This window comes from Ranitomeya imitator, chromosome 3 (genome assembly GCF_032444005.1).
Source record: "Ranitomeya imitator isolate aRanImi1 chromosome 3, aRanImi1.pri, whole genome shotgun sequence".
Classification (NCBI taxonomy): Eukaryota; Metazoa; Chordata; class Amphibia; order Anura; family Dendrobatidae; genus Ranitomeya; species Ranitomeya imitator.
Genome location: NC_091284.1, coordinates 326,835,146 through 326,852,314, shown reverse-complemented (window position 1 = coordinate 326,852,314; position 17,169 = coordinate 326,835,146). Strand labels below are relative to the sequence as shown.

The 17,169-nt window shown below is 43.3% G+C and overlaps 1 protein-coding gene across 1 annotated transcript in view; it reads right to left on the bottom strand.

Annotated features, from left to right (window-relative positions):
* Positions 1-17,169, bottom strand: part of LOC138669862 (transcription elongation factor A protein 3-like) — a 334,979-nt gene that overhangs the window by 122,366 nt on the left and 195,444 nt on the right. Inside the window, exon 9 of the mRNA XM_069756695.1 lies at positions 11,014-11,150. Within this exon, the coding sequence (XP_069612796.1) occupies positions 11,014-11,150 (137 nt within the window). The remainder of the gene's footprint in view (positions 1-11,013; positions 11,151-17,169) is intronic.

Here is a 17,169-nt window from a genome sequence, read left to right as displayed (position 1 = left end):
GAAAAAACACAAAAGAGAATGAAGCAAAAAGCAAAACATTGATCATTTCACACAAAACTCCAAAAATGGGCCAGACAAAAGTTTTGGCACCCTCAGCCTAATAATTGGTTGCACAACCTTTAGCCAAAATAACTGCGACCAACCGCTTCCGGTAACCATCAATGATTTTCATACAATGCTCTGCTGGAATTTTAGACCATTCTTCTTTGGCAAACTGCTCCAGGTCCCTGATATTTGAAGGGTGCCTTCTCCATACTGCCATTTTTAGATCTCTCCACATGTGTTCTATGGGATTAAGGTCTGGACTCATTGCTGGCCACCTTAGAAGTTTCCAGTGCTTTCTCTCAAACCATTTTCTAGTGCTTTTTGAAGTGTGTTTTGTTGGCATATGCAACAGATTGGGACTTATTATAAGTGAAAGGAGGACTTTATACTAACCAGACAGCAGATGGCGATAGTGTGTAAAGTTATATACTTGCTGTAATGTGGGGAGGGAAGCTCTCAGTGGTTGGTTGTATTCTTACTTTCGGTTTTGCTTTTTCTTCATGAATGTGTTGCGTTCAGTGCACGGACTGTGTGACACTGAATTGTATCTCATGTTTATCCAGTATGAAGTAAATACTGTTTACTCAAGATATCTTGCTGATTGAAGCTTTCCTAAGTACAGTGGTGACTGCAAGAAGACGCACTCTGCAACAGGTTATGGGCCCAGATAATCCCAGATAACCCCAGACATCCCAGATAACCCCAGATAACCCCAGACATCCCAGGCACCCCAGACACTACAGGCTACAAGCTCAGGCAGAAGGATCCTGGTTTATAGCCCAGATAATGGAGCACACAGATAAGCTCTGTAAACAGAAGGAACTAAATCCAGATACAGAGTGACAGAGGAATTCAGCATCCCAGGAGCTGGATATAATTGCAGAGAATTCACAGGACATACAGGAGAATATCTTCAGTACAACTCTCTAAACAAGTAAGACTATATAAAGATGATGAGTAACACAGAACTGAAATTTACAGTAGCTAAACTGAATAGTGAAAATTATCAGTTATGGAAATTCAAAGTAGAGATGTTGTTATCTAAGGATGATCTATGGGAAGTAATTGTTACAGCAAGACCAGATCAAGATAATCAGACATAGGATAAGAAGGATATACAAGCGAGAGCCACCATTAGCTTATTAGTGGATGATGCTCAATTAATACATATAAGAAATGAAGAAACAGCTAAGGGAATGTGGGAAGCATTAAGAAAACTGTATGAAAGACCTAGCTTGAATCACAAGTTGTTTTTATTAAGAAAGCTGTACAGTATGAGATTGAGTGCAAATGACGATATGCAGAAGCACATATTCTCAATGATGGAAGTGATATCACAGCTAAGATCTATTGGTGAAGATATTAAAGAAAGTCATGTAGCAGCTATATTGTTGTGCAGTTTACCAGATTCGTATACAGCCTTGATAAATGCCCTTGAGACGAGACCAGAAACTGACATTACATTAGATTTTGTGAAAACAAGACTAATAGATGAATATCAGAGAAGAAAAGAACAAAGAAATGATTCTTCTACTGAAAAGGACAGTGAAAACGCTCTTAAAGCTACAGAATTCAAAAAACCCTATAATAAAGAGACAAGAGAATGCTTCAGATGTAAGAAAAAAGGTCATTTAAAGAAAGACTGTACCATATGGAAAGCAGAACAACAAAAATTACAACATAAAAAGCATACAGAGAAAGTAAAAAACACAATTTCAGATTCATGTGAGAATAATTGGAATGGCACATTTAAAGTAACAGACAAGAAATCATCACTTCATTGGTTTATTGATTCAGGAGCAACGAATCATATGACAAGTGACAAGAATTTCTTTACTGATCTTGATTTAGATAAGAAAGAAGCCATGTATCTCGCAGATGGAAGTAAAATAACCGCAGAAGGTATCGGACAAGGTATGCTAAATTGTTCAAACAAGTTCGGGCAAGATTCAAAGATACTTGTACAAGATGTGTTGTATGTTCCAAAATTGGAAGGCGGATTATTATCTGTGAAACGTTTAACAGCAAAAGGACTTACAGTGAAATTCAAAGACAATGAGTGTGCAATTATTGCAGGAAACAAGGTGATAACCAAAGTCAAGGCAGATGAACAATTATATCATTTTGACACACCAAAGGAACAGATGAAGGTATGTACACATGATCACAAAAACTGTATTCACATGTGGTATAGACGTCTAGGACATAGACACCCTGACAGTATAAGGGAACTACAGAGAAAAGAATTGACAAAAGATTTAAAGATATCAGATTGCTCAATTACCATAAGATGTGATTGTTGTATAAAATCCAAAGCCACAAGGATATCTATTCCAAAAGAAAGTGAGATGAAAAGCGAAAGACCACTTGATTTGGTGCATACTGACGTATGTGGACCCATGAAAGTGACTACATCAGGAGGCAATAGATACATGTTGACTTTTATAGACGATTACTCAAGATACACAGTCACATACTTAATTAAAAACAAAAGTGAAGTTTTTGATAAACTTGTAGACTATGTAACAAGATCAAGTAACAAATTTCAAAGGAAGCCAATTGTCATCAGAAGTGATAATGGAGGTGAATTTACAGGTCACAGAACAGAAGACTACTTAAGACAAAATGGGATAGAACACCAAAAAACGGTTCCATACACACCTGAACAAAATGGAGTAGCAGAAAGGAAAAACAGAACTCTTACAGAGATGATAAGATGTATGCTGACGGATTCCAAACTACCAGAGAAATATTGGGGTGAGGCAGCAATGACAGCTACTTATCTACTGAACAGACTTTTTTCCAGAAAACTGACGAAAACTCCATATGAACTGTGGCAAGGTATGAAACCAAGTGTCAATCATTTAAAGGTTTTTGGATGTAAAGTTTTCATATTCATTCCAACAGAAAAACGTTCCAAACTTCAAAACAGATCCATGGAAGGAATATTTGTTGGATATAGTGAAAATTGCAAAGGATACAGAATCCTAGATCCCAAAACAGACAGAGTTACGGTGAGTAACAGTGTGACATTCATTGAAGATTTGAATGAAGATATTATGATTTCAGTTGAAACAAAAAATGAGATAACCAATAATGACACAACTGAAGAAATATCTGATGAGAAAGAAGTAGAAGTTAATGAAGAACAAAATACTGAAAGTGAAGAATCACAACTACAAACAGACACAGAACCAAGACGTTCAATGAGAGAGAACAAAGGAAAACCACCAAAATGTCTCTCATACAAGACAAGCACAAGAAAAATCTATGAGCCTACTTCTTGGGAAAAAATATCTAAACTGCCTGTTGGAGAAGACTATGATGAGACATTTGCTCCAGTTGTCAAACACACTATCTTCAACAGAAGCAGAATATGTTGCCGCAGCACACGCGAGTCAAGAAGTACTGTGGTTAAGACAATTGTTGACAGAATTAGGACAACCACAGTTGGCACCAACAAAACTAAAAGAGGACAATCAAGGATGTCTTGTTCTTGCTCAGATGGAAAGAGTCAATCCAAGAACCAAGCGTATTGATGTGAAATATCATTTCTTGAGAGATCATCAGGAACAAGGAGTCTTGAAGTTAGAGTACTGTCCTACTGAAGAAATGACAGCAGACATTTTCACGAAGGCGTTGAATGCTGATAAACATCAGAGACTAATAAGAAAGTTGGGTTTGATTGAATAAGTCCTTACTGTTGAGAAAGGGTGTTGGCATATGCAACAGATTGGGACTTATTATAAGTGAAAGGAGGACTTTATACTAACCAGACAGCAGATGGCGATAGTGTGTAAAGTTATATACTTGCTGTAATGTGGGGAGGGAAGCTCTCAGTGGTTGGTTGTTTTCTTACTTTCGGTTTTGCTTTTTCTTCATGAATGTGTTGTGTTCAGTGCACGGACTGTGTGACACTGAATTGTATCGCATGTTTATCCAGTATGAAGTAAATACTGTTTACTCAAGATATCTTGCTGATTGAAGCTTTCCTAAGTACAGCGGTGACTGCAAGAAGACGCACTCTGCAACATGTTTTGGGTCATTGTCCTGCTGGAAGACCCATGACCTCTGAGGGAGATCCACCTTTCTCACACTGGGCCCTACATTATGCTGCAAAATTTGTTGGTAGTTTTCAAACTTCATAATGCCATGCACACGGTCAAGCATTCCAGTGCCAGAGGCAGCAAAGCAACCTCAAAACATCAGGGAACCTCCGCCATGTTTGACTGTAGGAACCGTGTTCTTTTCGTTGAATGCCTCTATTTTTCTCCTGTAAAGTCTATGTTGATGCCTTTGCCCAAAAAGCTCTACTTTTGTCTCATCTGACCAGAGAACATTCTTCCAAAATGATTTAGGCTTTTTCAGGTAAGTTTTGGCAAACTCCAGCCTGGCTTTTTTATGTCTCGAGGTAAGAAGTAGGGTCTTCCTGGCTCTCCTACCATACAGTCCCTTTTCATTCAGACGCCGACGGATAGTACAGTGTTATGGACCTTGGTGGTTAGGAGCACCCGGAACGACCTGATGATTAAGATGAAAGTCACAAACACAGGAATGAAACAAGTTTCAGTAAAGGGAGGCCAGACTTACTAAACAGACTGAGGATAGAAAAGGTATCTTTGCAGTCAGCACAAAAACTACAAAAAGACCACGCAGAGTGTGCAAAAAGACCTCCGCACCGACTCACGGTGCGGAGGTGCCACTCTGCATCCCAGAGCTTCCAGCTAGCAAGGCAAAATCATGATGGCAAGCTGGACAAGAAAACAATGAACAAATAATAAACTAGCAGGGACTTAGCTTCTGCTGGAGTAGACAGGTCACCAGAAAGATCAAAGAGCGAACTGAACCAGTACAAGAACATTGACAGCTGGCATGGAGTAACGATCTGAGTGGAGTTAAATAGAGCAGCCAGCCAAAGAATAAACTACGTCACCTGTGGAAGGAACCTCAGAAGCAGCAACTCCACTCACAGCCACCAGAGGGAGTCCATGGACAGAACTCGTCGAAGTACCATTCATGACCACAGGAGGGAGTTCAATAACAGAATTCACAACAGTAACCCCCCCTTGAGGAGGGGTCACCGAACCCTCACCAGAGCCCCCAGGCCGATTAGGACGAGCCAAATGAAAGGCACGAACTAGATCGGCAGCATGAACATCAGAGGCAAAAACCCAGGAATTATCTTCCTGACCATAACCCTTCCACTTGACCAGGTACTGGAGTTTCCGTCTCGAAATACGAGAATCCAAAATCTTCTCCACCACATACTCCAACTCCCCCTCGACCAACACCGGGGCAGGAGGATCAACGGAGGGAACCATAGGCGCCACGTATCTCCGCAATAACGACCTATGGAACACATTATGGATGGCAAAAGAAGCTGGAAGGGCCAAACGAAATGACACAGGATTGAGAACTTCACAAATCTTATACGGACCAATGAAACGAGGCTTAAACTTAGGAGAGGAAACCTTCATAGGAACATAACGAGACGACAACCAAACCAAATCCCCAACATGAAGTCGGGGACCAACACAGCGCCGGCGGTTAGCGAAACGTTGAGCCTTCTCCTGGGACAATGTCAAATTGTCCACCACATGAGTCCAAATCTGCTGCAACCTGTCCACCACAGTATCCACACCAGGACAGTCCGAAGGCTCAACCTGCCCTGAAGAGAAAAGAGGATGAAAACCAGAATTACAGAAAAAAGGCGAAACCAAAGTAGCCGAGCTGGCCCGATTATTAAGGGCAAACTCAGCCAAAGGCAAGAAGGACACCCAATCATCCTGATCAGCAGAAACACAGCATCTCAGATATGTTTCCAAAGTCTGATTAGTTCGTTCGGTTTGGCCATTTGTCTGAGGATGTAAGCCGAATAAAAAGACAAATCAATGCCCATCTTAGCACAAAAGGACCGCCAAAACCTCGAAACAAACTGGGAACCTCTGTCCGAGACGATGTTCTCCAGAATGCCATGCAAACGAACCACATGCTGGAAAAACAATGGCACCAAATCAGAGGAGGAAGGCAATTTAGACAAGGGTACCAAATGGACCATCTTAGAGAAGCGATCACAAACCACCCAAATGACCGACATCCTTTGAGAGACAGGGAGATCTGAAATAAAATCCATGGAAATATGCGTCCAGGGCCTCTTCAGGACCGGCAAGGGCAAAAGCAACCCACTGGCACGAGAACAGCAGGGCTTAGCCCGAGCACAAGTCCCACAGGACTGCACAAAAGAACGCACATGCCGAGACAAAGAAGGCCACCAAAAAGATCTAGCCACCAAATCTCTGGTACCAAAGATTCCAGGATGACCAGCCAAAACCGAACAATGAACCTCAGAGATAACTCTACTAGTCCATCTATCAGGGACAAACAGTTTCTCCGCTGGACGACGGTCATGTCTATCAGCCTGAAACTTCTGCAGCACCTGCCGCAAATCAGGGGAGATGGCAGACAAAATTACCCCCTCTTTGAGAATACCCGCCGGCTCAGGAACACCCGGAGAGTCAGGCACAAAACTCCTTGACAGGGCATTAGCCTTCACATTCTTAGAGCCCGGAAGGTACGAAACCACAAAATCAAAACGGGAGAAAAACAGCGACCATCGAGCCTGTCTAGGATTCAACCGTTTGGCAGACTCGAGATAAGTCAAATTCTTGTGATCCGTCAAAACCACCACGCGATGCTTGGCTCCTTCAAGCCAATGTCGCCACTCCTCGAATGCCCATTCCATGGCCAACAACTCTCGATTGCCAACATCATAATTGCGCTCAGCAGGCGAGAACTTTCTAGAAAAGAAGGCTCATGGTTTCATCACCGAGCCATCAGAACTTCTTTGCGACAAAACAGCCCCTTCTCCAATCTCAGAAGCATCAACCTCGACCTGAAACGGGAGCGAAACATCTGGCTGGCACAACACAGGGGCAGAAGAAAAACGACGCTTCAACTCCTGAAAAGCCTCTACAGCCACAGAGGACCAATTGACCACATGAGCACCTTTCTTGGTAAAATCAGTCAACGGTTTAGCAACACTATAAAAATTAGCGATGAAGCGACGGTAAAAATTAGCAAAGCCCAGGAACTTCTGCAGGCTCTTCACAGATGTCAGCTGAGTCCAATCATAAATGGCCTGAACTTTAACAGGGTCCATCTCGATAGTAGAAGGGGAAAAAATGAAACCCAAAAATGAAACCTTCTGAACTCCAAAGAGACACTTTGACCCCTTCACAAACAAGGAATTTGCACGAAGGACCTGGAACACCATTCTGACCTGCTTTACATGAGACTCCCAATCATCCGAAAAGACCAAAATATCATCCAAATATACAATCATGAATCTATCCAGGTACTCTCGGAAGATGTCATGCATAAAGGACTGAAATACAGATGGAGCATTAGAAAGCCCAAATGGCATAACCAGGTACTCAAAATGGCCCTCGGGTATATTAAATGCTGTTTTCCATTCATCGCCCTGTTTAATACGCACAAGATTATACGCCCCTCGAAGATCTATCTTGGTGAACCAAGTAGCCCCCTTAATTCGAGCAAACAAATCAGACAGCAGCGGCAAAGGGTACTGAAATTTGACTGTGATCTTATTAAGAAGGCGGTAATCAATACAAGGTCTCAAAGAACCATCCTTCTTGGCCACAAAAAAGAACCCTGCTCCCAACGGTGATGACGACAGGCGAATATGACCTTTCTCCAAGGATTCCTTTATATAACTCTGCATAGCGGCGTGCTCTGGCACAGATAAATTGAACAGTCGGCCCTTAGGAAACTTACTACCAGGAATCAAATTAATAGCACAATCGCAATCCCTATGAGGAGGTAGGGCACTGGATTTGGGCTCATCAAATACATCCCGGTAATCCGACAAAAATTCAGGGACTTCAGAAGGAGTGGAAGGCGAAATTGACAGCAATGGAACATCACCATGTACCCCTTGACAACCCCAGCCGGACACAGACAGAGATTTCCAATCCAATACTGGATTATGGACCTGTAGCCATGGCAACCCCAAAACGACCACATCATGCAGATTATGCAACACCAAAAAGCGAATATCCTCCTGATGTGCAGGAGCCATGCACATGGTCAATTGAGTCCAGTACTGAGGCTTATTCTTGGCCAAAGGCGTAGCATCAATTCCTCTCAATGGAATATGATACTGCAAGGGCTCCAAGAAAAAACCACAGCGCCTGGCAAACTCCAAGTCCATCAAATTCAGGGCAGCGCCTGAATCCACAAATGCCATAACAGAATAGGACGACATAGAGCAAATCAGAGTAACGGACAAAAGAAATTTAGACTGTACCGTACCAATGGTGGCAGACCTAGCAAACCGCTTAGTGCGCTTAGGACAATCGGAGATAGCATGAGTGGAATCACCACAGTAAAAACATAGCCCATTCTGACGTCTGTGTTCTTGCCGTTCAGCTCTGGTCAAAGTCCTATCACATTGCATAGGCTCAGGCCTATGCTCAGAAAATACCGCCAAATGGTGCACAGCTTTGCGCTCCCGCAAGCGCCGATCGATCTGAATGGCCAAGGACATAGACTCATTCAGACCAGCAGGCGTGGGAAATCCCACCATGACATCCTTAAGGGTTTCAGAAAGACCCTTTCTGAAAATTGCCGCCAGGGCACACTCATTCCACTGAGTAAGCACAGACCACTTTCTAAACTTCTGACAATATACCTCTGCTTCATCCTGACCCTGACACAAAGCCAGCAAGATATTCTCTGCCTGATCCACTGAATTTGGTTCATCATAAAGCAATCCAAGCGTCGGAAAAAACGTATCTACATCACGCAATGCAGGATCTCCTGGCGCAAGGGAAAATGCCCAGTCTTGAGGATCACCACGCAACAAAGAAATAATGATTTTTACTTGTTGAACGGGGTCACCAGAGGAGCGGGGTTTCAAAGCACGAAACAGTTTACAATTATTTTTGAAATTCAGGAACTTAGATCTATCCCCAGAAAACAAATCAGGAATTGGAATTCTAGGCTCTAACATCGGATTCTGAACCACAAAATCTTGAATGTTTTGTACCCTTGCAGTGAGATGATCCACACAAGAGGACAGACCTTGAATGTCCATATCTACACCTGTGTCCTGAATCACCCAGAGGTTAAGGGGAAAAGAAAGACAAAATACACTGCAGAGAAAAAAAAATGGTCTCAGAACTTATCCTATCCCTCTATTGAGATGCATTAATACTTAGGGCCAGCTGTACTGTTATGGACCTGGTGGTTAGGAGCACCCAGAACGACCTGATGGTTAAGATGAAAGTCACAAACACAGGAATGAAACAAGTTTCAGCAAAGGGAGGCCAGACTTACTAAACAGACTGAGGATAGAAAAGGTATCTTTGCGGTCAGCACAAAAACTACAAAAAGACCACGCAGAGTGTGCAAAAAGACCTCCGCACCGACTCACGGTGCGGAGGTGCCACTCTGCATTCCAGAGCTTCCAGCTAGCAAGGCAAAATCATGATAGCAAGCTGGACAAGAAAACAATGAACAAATAATAAACTAGCAGGGACTTAGCTTCTGCTGGAGTAGACAGGTCACCAGAAAGATCCAAGAGCGAACTGAACCAGTACAAGAAAATTGACAGCTGGCATGGAGTAACGATCTGAGTGGAGTTAAATAGAGCAGCCAGCCAAAGAATAAACTACGTCACATGTGGAAGGAACCTCAGAAGCAGCAGCTCCACTCACAGCCACCAGAGGGAGTCCATGGACAGAACTCGCCGAAGTACCATTCATGACCACAGGAGGGAGTTCGATAACAGAATTCACAACAGTACGGGTTGACACTGTTGTATCCTTGGACTGCAGGGCAGCTTGAACTTGTTTGGATGTTAGTCGAGGTTCTTTATCCAACATCTGCACAATCTTGCGTTGAAATCTCTTGTCATTTTTTATTTTCTGTCCACATCTAGGGAGGTTAGCCACAGTGCCATGGGCTTTAAACTTCTTGATGACACTGCGCACGGTAGACACAGGAACATTCAGGTCTTTGAAGATGGACTTGTAGCCTTGAGATTGCTCATGCTTCCTCACAATTTGGTTTCTCAAGTCCTCATACAGTTCTTTGGTCTTCTTTCTTTTCTCCATGCTCAATGTGGTACACACAAGGACAGGACAAAGGTTGAGTCAACTTTAATCCATGTCAACTGGCTGCAAGTGTGATTTAGTTATTGCCAACACCTGTTAGGTGCCACAGGTAAATTACAGGTGCTGTTAATTACACAAATTAGAGAAGCATCACATGATTTTCCGAACAGTGCCAATACTTTTGTCCACCCCCTTTTTTATGTTTGGTGTGGAATTATATCCAATTTGGCTTTAGGACAATTCTTTTTGTGTTTTTTCATTTAAGACAAATTAAATGAAGATAATAATAACAAATAATTTGTGTTTGCAATTATTTTCAGGAAGAAACTGAGTATTATCTGACAGAATTGCAGGGGTGTCAATACTTTTGGCCATGACTGTATCTACCAGATATAAGCGTTGCTTTCCAACATTGTATAGTTGATTTGTTGAATTTATTCATTTATTACATAAATGACGGAGCTTAATTCTTTACAATTTGTTAGAACATTCCACTTATGATAAACTGATCACTGCATGTGCTAGTATTGAGACCCCAAAGAGATGTGCTGCAGGCGCTCCAACAACAATTGTGCAAATTTTCTGCTGCTATAGCGCAGAAGAAAAGAAGAGTACCTTGTACTCCAGAGTGAGAGGCACCGTTTGTAGCCATTTTTTACCCTAGCTGAGAGATGTGAATGAAAATGGGTTTTCTATACCAAACAATTCCTTTAAGCCATTTTTCCAATTCTTGTTATTCTCTGTTCATAGTAGTTATGGTTGACTTTTCAAAACTATAAGTGGGGTACTTGTCAAGCTGACAAACATAAAAATTCAAAATCTCAAACCTTACCATCAGTCTTTAGAGCAGATGCTATCATTTCTACACACTTGTCTCTCACAGAATCGCCTGTCGCATAACTGTTTGATAGAAGAGCAGATGAAGGAGGACTACTACAAGTGGGAGAACATGCCAATGTAGCACTGGGTCTAGAAGAAAAACAAAGTTTTACTGCATCGAAATACAAAGATAATTTAATAATTTGTTTTTTTTTAAAGTTCTTATCACCTTTCTTTCTTAGTGTTTTTAGAAGTTTTGTGGGATTCATTGCAACTTGATGAAGAGATTAACCCTGCTGTTCTGTTGGTCAAAAATGACCGACTTTGAACTTCAATATTCTTTAAAATATTCAAGATGCGGCTCTGAAACCCGTGGCTGACCGACCCATCCTCATTTAAGTCAATCAACCACAAGTTTCAGAACCGCATCTTGAACACCCCAAAAAATACCAAAGTTCAAAATAGGTCTCCCCAGACCGAACAGAACAGCAGGGTTAAGAATCTTCTGCAAAGATGAAAATGTAAGATCTGGCTAGATTACTAGGGCTGTTTGAAGGTGATCTTTAAACTCTTATACAACTGTAATTAGGTCAATAGTGGCCAGTTTTTGCTAGTTTTATTCCTAATGCTACTTTAGGTCTACTGTTTTTGTTTTGTTTTTTAAATCCACAATACAATTCCAGAGACAAGGATCCTTTTATTTAGTACTTTCATGGTCTATACTTGCAGATTTTTTGTAATTCGTTTTTGCACTGAATTAGCTCAATGATGACCATCTGCTGCAATATTGCTAAACTTTAAATGACCTTCAAAAAGTTAAAAATAAAGAAAATACTTATACTCACCTGTTTGACCCCTCTGTTCTTCAAGTTCCCCTATCTGGTCCACAGCGCATCTTTTTATTACTGCTGCCGAGCGCTCTATTCCTGGGCATCTTTACACTAAGCCAGGACTTCTGGTGTTGTGAATTCTGTGGCTGAGTTCACTTCTGTGGTCACAAGTGGTATTGCAGTCTCTGGGCTTCCTCCCTCAGGTGTTTTGGTGAGCTCGTTGGCTGCCTTGCTATTTAGCTCCACCTGAGTCTGTCTTCCTTGCTCCTTGTCAATGTTCCAGTGTTGGATCTGAGCTACTGCATCTTTCCTTGGGCCTGCTGCTCTGCTAGATAAGTGCTTCTAGTTTGTTTTCTGTTTTTTCTGTCCAGCTTGTTATTATCTTTTGCTGGAAGCTCTGAGAAGCAAAGGGGTGCACCGCCGTGCTGTTAGTTCGGCACGGTGGGTCTTTTTGCCCCTTTGCGTGGTTTTCGTTTTAGGGTTTTTTGTAGACTGCATAGTTCTCTTTGCTATCCTCGCTCTGTCTAGAATATCGGGCCTCACTTTGCTGAATCTATTTCATTCCTACGTTTGTCTTTTCATCTTGCTAACAGTCATTATATGTGGGGGCTGCCTATTCCTTTGGGGTATTTCTCTGAGGTAAGTCAGGCTTGTATTTCTATCTTCAGGCTAGTCAGCTCCTCAGGCAGTGCCGAGTTGCATAGGTAGTTGATAGGCGCAATCCACTGCTGCTTCCAGTTGTGTGAGGATAGATCAGGTACTGCAGTCTACAGAGATTCCACGTCTCAGAGCTCGTCCTATTGTTTTGGGTTATTGCCAGATCTCTGTATGTGCGCTGATTACTGCACGCTGTGTTGCCTGATTGCCAGCCATAACAGTACAAGGAGCCCTTCAATGATTTCCAATAGAGGGAAAAAAGAAATCCTGACATCATTTTTTTTTCTTAGCTCTGTCTTCAGTCTTTTTTTTCCCCTAGACATTAGAGTGCTTCAGGACACAGCTGTGGATTTGGATTATGCTAAACGTTGTGGATTTTTCTTGGAGCCTTTGCGGTGTCCTATTCCGTTGAGAGGAATTGATGCTACACCTCTGGCCAAGAATAAGCCTCAGTACTGGGCCCAGCTGACCATGTGCATGGCTCCTGCACATCAGGAAGTTATTCGCTTTTTGGTACTGCATAATTTGCATGATGTGGTCGTGTTGGGGTTGCCATGGCTACAAACCCATAATCCAGTATTGGATTGGAACTCTATGTCGGTAACCAGCTGGGGTTGTCAGGGAGTACATGGTGATGTTCCATTTTTGTCTATTTCGTCATCCATTCCTTCTGACATCCCAGAGTTCTTGTCGGACTTTCAGGATGTATTTGAAGAGTCCAAGTCTGATGCCCTTCCTCCGCATAGGAATTGTGATTGTGCTATCGATTTGATTCCTGGTAGTAAATTCCCTAAGGGTCGTTTATTTAATTTGTCCGTACCTGAACACACCGCTATGCGCAGTTATGTGAAGGAGTCCCTGGAGAAGGGACATATTCGCCCATCGTCGTCACCATTGGGAGCAGGGTTCTTTTTTGTAGCCAAGAAGGATGGTTCGCTAAGACCGTGTATTGATTACCGCCTTCTTAATAAGATCACTGTTAAGTTTCAGTATCCCTTGCCATTGATTTCTGACTTGTTTGCTCGGATTAAGGGGGCTAGTTGGTTTACTAAGATTGATCTTCGTGGTGCGTATAATCTGGTGAGAATCAGGCAGGGAGATGAATGGAAAACGGCATTTAATACGCCCGAGGGTCATTTTGAGTATCTGGTGATGCCGTTCGGACTTGCCAATGCTCCATCTGTTTTTCAGTCTTTTATGCATGACATTTTCCGTGAGTATCTGGATAAATTCTTGATTGTTTACTTGGATGACATTTTGATCTTCTCAGATGATTGGGAGTCTCATGTGAAGCAAGTCAGAATGGTTTTCCAGGTACTGCGTGCTAATTCCTTGTTCGTGAAGGGATCAAAGTGTCTCTTCGGTGTGCAGAAAGTTTCATTTTTGGGGTTCATCTTTTCCCCTTCTACTATCGAGATGGATCCGGTTAAGGTTCAGGCCATCCAGGATTGGACTCAGCCGACATCTCTAAAAAGTTTGCAGAAATTCCTGGGCTTTGCTAATTTTTATCGTCGCTTCATCTGTAATTTTTCTAGCATTGCCAGACCATTGACCGATTTGACCAAGAAGGGTGCTGATTTGGTTAATTGGTCTTCTGCTGCCGTGGAAGCTTTTCAGGAGTTGAAGCGTCGTTTTTGCTGTGCCCCTGTGTTGTGTCAACCTGATGTTTCTCTTCCGTTCCAGGTCGAGGTTGATGCTTCTGAGATTGGTGCAGGGGCGGTTTTGTCACAGAGAGGTTCTGGTTGCTCAGTGTTCAAACCATGTGCTTTCTTTTCCAGGAAATTTTCTGCTGCTGAGCGTAATTATGATGTGGGCAACCGAGAGTTGCTGGCCATGAAGTGGGCATTCGAGGAGTGGCGTCATTGGCTTGAGGGTGCTAAGCATCGCGTGGTGGTTTTGACTGATCATAAGAACCTTACTTATCTTGAGTCTGCCAAGCGCTTGAATCCTAGACAGGCCCGTTGGTCGTTATTTTTTGCTCGTTTTGATTTTGTGATTTCATACCTTCCGGGCTCTAAAAATGTGAAGGCGGATGCTCTGTCTAGGAGTTTTGTGCCCGACTCTCCGGGGTTATCTGAGCCGGCGAGTATCCTCAAGGAAGGAGTCATTGTGTCTGCCATCTCCCCTGATTTGCGGAGAGTGTTGCAGAAATTTCAGGCTAATAAACCTGATCGTTGTCCGGCCGAGAAACTGTTCGTCCCTGATAGGTGGACTAGTAAAGTTATCTCTGAACTTCATTGTTCGGTGCTGGCCGGTCATCCAGGAATCTTTGGTACCAGGGAGTTGGTTGCTAGATCCTTCTGGTGGCCATCTCTGTCACGGGATGTGCGTGCTTTTGTGCAGTCCTGTGGAATTTGTGCTAGGGCTAAGCCCTGCTGTTCACGTGCCAGTGGGTTGCTTTTGCCCTTGCCGGTCCCGAAGAGGCCTTGGACACATATTTCGATGGATTTCATTTCTGACCTTCCCGTTTCTCAAAAGATGTCTGTCATTTGGGTGGTCTGTGATCGCTTTTCTAAAATGGTCCATCTGGTGCCCTTGGTTAAATTGCCTTCCTCCTCTGATTTGGTGCCTTTGTTCTTCCAGCATGTGGTTCGTTTACATGGCATTCCTGAGAATATTGTTTCTGACAGAGGTTCCCAGTTTGTCTCGAGGTTCTGGCGAGCCTTTTGTGGTAGGATGGGCATTGACCTATCTTTTTCCTCGGCCTTCCATCCTCAGACTAATGGCCAGACCGAACGAACCAATCAGACCTTGGAAACATATCTGAGATGTTTTGTTTCCGCTGACCAGGATGATTGGGTGTCATTTTTGCCGTTGGCTGAGTTCGCCCTTAATAATCGGGCCAGCTCGGCTACCTTGGTCTCTCCATTTTTCTGCAATTCTGGGTTCCATCCTCGTTTCTCTTCAGGACAGGTTGAGTCTTCGGACTGTCCTGGTGTGGATTATGTGGTGGACAGGTTGCAGCAGATCTGGACTCAGGTAGTGGACAATTTGACCTTGTCCCAGGAGAAGGCTCAGCTTTTCGCTAATCGCAGACGCCGTGTGGGACCCCGACTTCGTGTTGGGGATCTGGTTTGGTTATCTTCTCGTCATATACCTATGAAGGTTTCCTCTCCTAAATTTAAACCTCGTTTTATTGGTCCGTATAGGATTTCTGAGATTCTCAATCCGGTGTCTTTTCGTCTGACCCTCCCAGACTCCTTTTCCATACATAATGTATTCCATAGGTCGTTGTTGAGGAGATACGTGGCACCTATGGTTCCATCTGTGGAGCCTCCTGCCCCTGTTTTGGTGGAGGGGGAATTGGAGTATATTGTGGAGAAGATTTTGGATTCTCGTGTCTCTAGACGGAAACTCCAGTATTTGGTCAAATGGAAGGGTTATGCTCAGGAAGATAATTCCTGGGTTTTTGCCTCTGATGTCCATGCCCCAGATCTTGTTCGTGCCTTTCATGTGGCTCATCCTGGTCGGCCTGGGGGTTCTGGTGAGGGTTCGGTGACCCCTCCTCAAGGGGGGGGTACTGTTGTGAATTCTGTGGCTGAGTTCACTTCTGTGGTCACAAGTGGTATTGCAGTCTCTGGGCTTCCTCCCTCAGGTGTTTTGGTGAGCTCGTTGGCTGCCTTGCTATTTAGCTCCATCTGAGTCTGTCTTCCTTGCTCCTTGTCAATGTTCCAGTGTTGGATCTGAGCTACTGCATCTTTCCTTGGGCCTGCTGCTCTGCTAGATAAGTGCTTCTAGTTTGTTTTCTGTTTTTTCTGTCCAGCTTGTTATTATCTTTTGCTGGAAGCTCTGAGAAGCAAAGGGGTGCACCGCCGTGCTGTTAGTTCGGCACGGTGGGTCTTTTTGCCCCTTTGCGTGGTTTTCGTTTTAGGGTTTTTTGTAGACTGCATAGTTCTCTTTGCTATCCTCGCTCTGTCTAGAATATCGGGCCTCACTTTGCTGAATCTATTTCATTCCTACGTTTGTCTTTTCATCTTGCTAACAGTCATTATATGTGGGGGCTGCCTATTCCTTTGGGGTATTTCTCTGAGGTAAGTCAGGCTTGTATTTCTATCTTCAGGCTAGTCAGCTCCTCAGGCAGTGCCGAGTTGCATAGGTAGTTGATAGGCGCAATCCACTGCTGCTTCCAGTTGTGTGAGGATAGATCAGGTACTGCAGTCTACAGAGATTCCACGTCTCAGAGCTCGTCCTATTGTTTTGGGTTATTGCCAGATCTCTGTATGTGCGCTGATTACTGCACGCTGTGTTGCCTGATTGCCAGCCATAACATTCTGGCTCTGATGAGGCCCAACACGCTTCTGCACATGTGTGGACAAGTTCACGACACGTGTTGTGGTGTCATGACATTGTGACCATATGCGCTCTTGCACAGAAACGTCTCAGAGGTTCAGCATTCAGCAGAGGTGATAAGAAGGTGCACTGAGGACAAGATGGAGGACAGTGAAGAGTAGAGGGTCCGGAGAGGTGTGCGCTAAGGTAAATATAAAGGCATTTCTTTCTATTTGTACATCATTACATTGGTTATGTTCTGGAGTCATTCAATTTGTGGAGAATAACTTCGATGTAAAATGAATTTTCCAGGAAATATTTACCCAATTTGTCAAATTTTGTCAGATCCGCTCATCTCTAGTCTTTACAAAGGGTGTGTGATTCACAGGATTCTCTGGAATCGTGATTTTAGG